Genomic DNA, 6,762 nt, shown 5'->3' on the forward strand with positions numbered 1-6,762 from the left:
AATAGAAAATAGCTTTTCTCTTTCCGATCATTAACTTTCTTTTCCTTTTTCTTTTCATAACTGGCCACAATGCCTGCTTTTTCAAGAATAATTCTGATTTTTCAAAGATATGGGTGGGTCCAGGATAGTTTATTTCTTATTTACAACAGGACAATTGCATAAATGGTACCCCAAACAATGGCTAAAAGAAGTATATAAAACACAGTAGAAATCAGTTTCCTTTCTTTCCACACCCTTACAATTTCATTCACATATATCCTTTCTATACAGAATTTCCATCATCACCATAAACTAATTAACAATGGCTGAAATCATTGCCTCTGAACTCCTGAAAGCTGTTTTTGAGAAGCTGTCTTCTGAAGCCTTGAAGAAAATCGGACGGTCCCAAGGAATCCAATCAGAACTGAAGAAACTAGAGAGGACCCTGAACCAGATCCAGTCTCTCCTTAACGATGCTTCTCAGAAGGAAATAACTAATGAAGCTGTTCAAAACTGGCTCAATGGTCTCCAACATCTGGCTTACGACATTGATGACGTACTTGATGATCTGGCAACACAAGCTATGCATCGTGAGCTCACCCAGGAATCTGGAGCCATCACCAGCAAGGTAAAAAAGCTAGTCCCAACTTGTTGCATCAATTTATCACTAAGTCAGAGGATGCATCACAAGTTAGATGATATTACCACCAAATTACAAGATCTAGAAAAGGAGAAGGTTAGTCTTGGTTTAATTGTAAAAGATGAAAGGTCAAAAAGAATTTATCAGACCTCGCTGGTAGATACTTCTAGTGTTGTTGGACGAGAAAAGGAAAAGAAGGAATTGCTCGTGAAGCTTTTAGGGGACGAGCCATGCGATAAGAACTTTAGCATCGTGCCTATTGTTGGTATGGGTGGGTTAGGGAAAACCACTCTAGCTAAAATTTTGTATGATGATGAGGACGTTAAGAAGCACTTTGAACTCATGGCTTGGGTTTGTGTTTCTGATCAGTTTGATATCTTTCATATAAGCAAAGTTATCTTACAATCTGTGAAGGGTGAGGACAAGGAATTCGCAGATTTGAATCTGCTTCAAGTAGCTCTTAGAAAGCAACTTAGGGAGAAACGCTTTTTAATGGTATTAGATGATGTTTGGAGTGAGAGCTATGAGGACTGGCAAACCCTAGTGAGCCCGTTTCATGCATGTGCTCCTGGAAGTAAAATTATAATGACAACACGAAAGGTGCAACTGCTCAATAAGCTTGGTTATGATCATCTATACCATGTGCAGATTCTGTCACATGACGATGCTGTTTCCTTATTTGCTCAACATGCGTTGGGTGCAGATAACTTTGATTCACATCCAGATTTAAAACAATATGGTGAAGGCATTGTGGAAAAATGTGATGGCTTACCTTTGGCTTTAGCAGTACTTGGTAGGTTATTAAGAACAAAGACTGAAGAAGAAGAGTGGAAGGAGCTGTTGAATAGTGAGATTTGGAGGTTAGGAAAAAAAGATGAGATTGTCCCGGCTCTTAGACTAAGTTACAATGATCTTTCTGCATGTTTGAAGCAGTTGTTTGCGTATTTCTCCTTGTTCCCAAAGAACTATGTGTTTAACAAAGACCTGTTGATTTTACTTTGGAAGGCGGAAGGTTTTTTGAACCCGTCATCTTCAAACAAGTCAATGGAACGCTTGGGTCTTGAATATTTGGAAGAGTTGTTGTCAAGGTCATTGTTGCAACATGCACCTAACGACAAATCTTCGTTTGTTATGCATGACTTGCTGAATGACTTGGCTACATCTGTTGCTGGAGAATTCTTTTCAAGATTAGACATTGAGATGGTACCGGATGTTAGGAAGGAAGCCTTGGAAAAGTACCGCCATATGTCATTTGTTTGTGACGAATTTATAGCTTACCCGAAGTTCGATCCATTCAAAACAACTAAAAGTTTGAGAACATTCTTATCCTTAAAAGGAAAAGATAGTTTCGAAAAGTTTTACTTATCAAATAAGATTCTAGTTGACTTACTTCCCGAATTACCAATGCTAAGGGTTCTAAGTTTGGGAAATTTATGCATCAGCGAGGTGCCAGAGACCATTGGCAGTTTGAAGCATCTCCGGTATCTTAATTTATCTCAAAACCCAATCACACATTTACCAGAAAGTGTTGGCAATCTCTACAATTTGCAAACATTACTCCTTTCTGGTTGTAGTGACTTAATTCAGTTGCCCAACAACTTGTCAAAGCTTAAAAACTTGCGGCATTTGGACCTTCTTTTTACTCCGCTTTTGAATAAGTTCCCCCCATGGATTGCGCAACTGAAAAGCCTACAGACTCTATCCATGATGGTTGTCGGAAGAGATAATGGCCTTGCAATAACCAAGATTAAGGACCTTACAGATTTTTTGGGGTGGATTCACATCAAGGGGCTGGACAAAGTGGAAATGGCAATGCATGCACAAGAGGCGAACTTATTGCAAAAGAGGTTTAGATGCTTAAATCTAGAATGGAGTGATGTGTTTGATGGTTCTCGAAAGGAGTCTCTTGAAAAGGAGGTCCTCTGTGTGTTGAAGCCTAATAGTGCTAGTTTGACAATCCTTGAAATAGCGTCATATGGGGGTATAGAATTTCCTAATTGGGTTGGGGATCCATCGTTTCTTCAGTTGACTGTGGTTAATATACGTGGCTGTAAAAACTGTACATCTTTACCACCACTTGGTCAGTTACCATCACTCAAGAAGTTGTTTATTGTAGACATGGATGAGGTGAAAGCTATGGGTTCAGAGTTAGTAGGGACTGGTCTTCCATTCCCTTCACTTGAAGTTCTTAAATTAGAAAATATGAAGAGGTTGGAAGAATGGTCCGGGGTTGTTTCGTTTCCATGCCTTAAAGAGCTTGCTGTAAGAAATTGTCCTAATTTTCTTCAAGTGTCACCTGAAGCTCTACCTTCTTTGAATATGCTAGAAGTATCTGAATGTGATAGTGCTGTGTTGAGAAGCCTGGTTCAAGTAGCTTCAGGACTTGGGAGATTGCAAATAGAAAGTATTTCAGGGCTTGATGATGTGGTGTGGAGAGGTGTTATAGAGTATCTTGAAGCAGTCGAATATTTGATGATAAAAAACTGTAACGAAATAAGATACTTGTGGGAGTCGATGGCTAGTAAGGCTCTTATACGTTTAATGTATTTGGATGTACTGGAATGTCAAAATTTGGTGAGATTAGGAGAGAAAGAGGAAGGGGATAGTTGTGGGAGCAATGTCTTAACAACTCTTAGGACACTAAAGATCGAAAAATGTTTGAGTATGGAGCATTGTAGGTGTCCAAATAACATTGAGGAGTTGGACATCTCAGATTGTCCTTCCATTACATCTGTTTCATTTCTTACAACAGCTGGAGGGCAGAAGCTCAAGTTTCTTTCCATTAAACGTTGTGACAAACTGTTAGAAAAGGAGCTAATATTTGGAGGAGATAACACTAGGGTGCTTGTCAACAACACAAGCATGCCAATGCTTCAAAGTGTATATATATTCAGCTGGCCAAATCTGACAACGATCATTGAATTGAAGCAGTTGATTCACCTTACCTCCCTGGCGATAGAGAGTTGTCCAAATATGGAGTCATTTCCTGACCACGAGCTGCCTTGTCTCACCTCCTTAACAAACCTGGTAATATACAATTGCCCAGGTACAGATGCTTCCTTTCCTCGTGGGTTTTGGCCTCCCAATTTGCAAATCCTTTACATAGGGGGGTTGAAGAAGCCCATCTTAGAGTGGGGACCACAGAATTTCCCAACCTCACTTGTCGACCTGGGGTTAATTATTGGACTAGCAGAAGAAGATGATGTGAGTAGGTGTAGTCAGTTGTCTCATCTTCTTCCTTCATCTCTTACTACTCTTGGGATATATAACTTTAAGAAGTTGAAATCAGTTTCAGTGGGACTCCAACACCTCACCTCCCTCCGGCATCTCATTTTAGCGTATTGCCCGAAGATGAGGCATCTACCAGACATTCTGCTGCCTTCACTTTTGAGTTTAACCATCGATGAATGCCCAAAATTAGAAGGAAGGTGCACTAGAAGAGGCTCCTATTGGTCCCGCATCTCTCATATCCCCTGCATCAAAATAAACAAAGGACCTTCTTTTTTTTGAAATTGTCTGATTGATTATTGTAAGTATTATTTCAACACAAGTTCATTATTACTTCAATAAAGTGCAAAAATTAGTATGAGTGATTTTATCAAGAATGACCCCAGTATATTAAACCCATCACAGCATGTTTAAATACAAATGGGGTTAACTGGACGGGTTTTTTTTTTTTTTTTTTTTTTTTTATTAAACTGGTAGCTTTTGACACCTCTTCATACGATCTTTATTTCTGCAAAATTGTTGTGAGTAGAAGTTTTATTGTCTTTTTATGTTTACATTTGAAAATTTTAGTTTTCTGACAATATTTAATTTGGAGTGATGTCAACAGAATTCCAATGTCTTTTACTTGACTGGAGTTAAATTTATTTTGAATGTCAGTTTGTTAATCCAAACTGACCTGAAATTACTAAATAAATGATCATCATGGTCTGCAGTTTGATATATTCAAATACTAACAACGATTCTTTTTTCTTGTCTGGTCAGTGTTTCAAAGATTCACTCAAATTAAAGATGGGTTGATTATAACTAGACTAAACCGTTTTTTCTCGGAGCTGTAATTCATGAAGCAGGGCATAGAATAAAGCATGTCATGAGAGTCCAAGAAGGAAAACAGGTGACCCTTTTCTTGGTTGAGTTTTTCTTATTTAGTGATTCAAACTATCCCTATAGGTGCCTTAATAAACCCGCTGTTTAGTAGAGGTGACAACGTTGAACCATTTACCTACGAATGAGTCGCTGTATGTTATATTGAATCTCTAACGTGTTAAAGTAAAGAAACATGGGTTGAAAGTCACCCAGAGCGTATTTCTAAGGCACAAAACCTCATAAATAATTTTATACAAAACCATGGTTGTTTATTAGTGAAATAGTAAAGTTTTTTAATCATATCTGACACTAATTATTTAATAAACTTTAAAAATATTGGACAAGCTGTTTTCGGTCAACCTAACTTTATCAACCCGTACCAAAAGGTCGCTTGTTTTAGCTCCCTTAACCAACGCGCCCTTTTTCCACAATACGTGTGTTAATTCACAAGCAAAATGTAAGTTTTAAACATTTCTGGCCTTTCTCTTAATATATCCTTTAGCAATAATATAACAATTCATTTTCATGGTTTATTGTTTATATATTATTAATTCTTTTTGTAGGTTCTTAAAGTTAAGCTCTACTTTGGAACCTGGCCGCCCTGCCACCACTGATAAACTGGCTATACTTGGAGATGGTGTCTGCGTTCTGCATCAGCATAAATATGAATCGCAGGATTTCAAAGAAATGAGTGAGAAACTTTCCAGAAGAAATTAAAACAAAGGTTAGTGCATGTATACACATAATTAATAATAAATGAACTTGCTTAATGTTTTTTTTTTTTAAATATATTTCTAGTGAAATCCTAAAAGAATCTTCTCATTGCTTGCCAAAACCGACAGGCAGAGAAGAACGAGCTTCGTGAATAGAACTTGTTTTAAAGGTGGAAAAAAGCAAAAATGGAGCAGCAGATCAAGTGCATGACCAATGATCTTCCACCATGTGGATCTATGACACCACATCCGGCTGCATTTCAGGCTGGAGCAAACAAGATGCCTGTTTTTCTAGAAAATGGTTACATTCCAATGTGGCAGTATTTACCACAATCTACGTGTGATACGTCTCATGATCATGAGCTCAGGCCACCTGCTGCTTAATAACCTAACCAATGAGAAAATTGTTAGCGCATTGTAGTTTGTAAATAGCTTGAATGGGTTGGATAAGTGGTGAGTTTTAACAGGTCAGTTGACCCAGTCTTCGTCTCGGTTTGACCTGGTAGTGGAAGCGAATGTTGCAAGTTTGTTGCTGATTTTAGGGAGATGTTAACTGAGTTTTTGCATGTGATTATTTCAAATCTTTTCTTATGTTAACATTCTAAAACTTAATTCCGTACAATATTTGTTTTAAATTTAGAATTCAGTTATCTTTTTACCGGAAAGACATAGGATTTTAATCTGTAAAAAAAACTGACTTGAAGTTATCAATTAAATCATCATGGTTTGCAGTTTGATGATATACTCAAATATTAACAACACAATTATTTCTCGTCTAGTCAATCTTTCCACTGATTCACAGGACTATACTTAGACCGCTGGGTGTGGGCGTGACTTTTGGCGTTGATGGCCCTTCAACGCCGGGTGTTCCACCCCGGGTTGGCATTTTGGTGGGCGTTGCCGGCTTGGCGTGGCAATACTGCTTGGCGTGGGGCGCTGGCCTGGGGTGACATGTCTGGCAATGGTTGGCTGGTTGTTGATGACAGTTTGGCTAGCCCCTTCCACAACGCCAGCCTGGGCACGCCGCTTCCACACCCCACTTTTTTGGGTGTGGACTGGTGGAGCCCACATCTGCCACGTGTCGAGCAATGCCCCCAAGCCAAGCCCCTCCACACCCCATAGTCTTAGGATTTGGAAGCCTGAAAGTTGTACTTGTGGACATGTATAATTAATTATCAAACTCATTCTATACTATGTGTATACAGCAAGTAAGATTCTGGGGGCAAGTCCATCACTTGTGAGCCTCTTATTCATCCAGATTCCGAAAGCAAAGTAATGCTGTCTAGCAAATGTGCTTTTATATAACAACTATATATTGTAATATTATCAGTTGGTACT

At 38.7% G+C, this 6,762-nt stretch overlaps 1 protein-coding gene across 1 annotated transcript; it reads left to right on the forward strand.

The window, feature by feature from the left end:
* The first annotated feature begins 227 nt into the window (after positions 1-227).
* On the forward strand, positions 228-6,144 carry LOC110899787 (putative disease resistance protein At3g14460). Its single transcript, XM_022146676.2, has 4 exons — positions 228-4,148; positions 4,610-4,739; positions 5,275-5,435; positions 5,554-6,144. The coding sequence occupies exon 1, from the start codon at positions 302-304 to the stop codon at positions 4,127-4,129; it is 3,828 nt and encodes a 1,275-aa protein (XP_022002368.1). The 5' UTR covers positions 228-301; the 3' UTR covers positions 4,130-4,148; positions 4,610-4,739; positions 5,275-5,435; positions 5,554-6,144.
* Positions 6,145-6,762: the final 618 nt, after the last annotated feature.

The sequence above is a fragment of the Helianthus annuus genome, chromosome 13 (genome assembly GCF_002127325.2).
Source record: "Helianthus annuus cultivar XRQ/B chromosome 13, HanXRQr2.0-SUNRISE, whole genome shotgun sequence".
NCBI classification, from domain to species: Eukaryota; Viridiplantae; Streptophyta; class Magnoliopsida; order Asterales; family Asteraceae; genus Helianthus; species Helianthus annuus.

Bases quoted from the DNA above. Each gene is read 5' to 3' on its own strand.
- LOC110899787 (XM_022146676.2), top strand. From the start codon at position 302: ATGGCTGAAATCATTGCCTCTGAACTCCTGAAAGCTGTTTTTGAGAAG.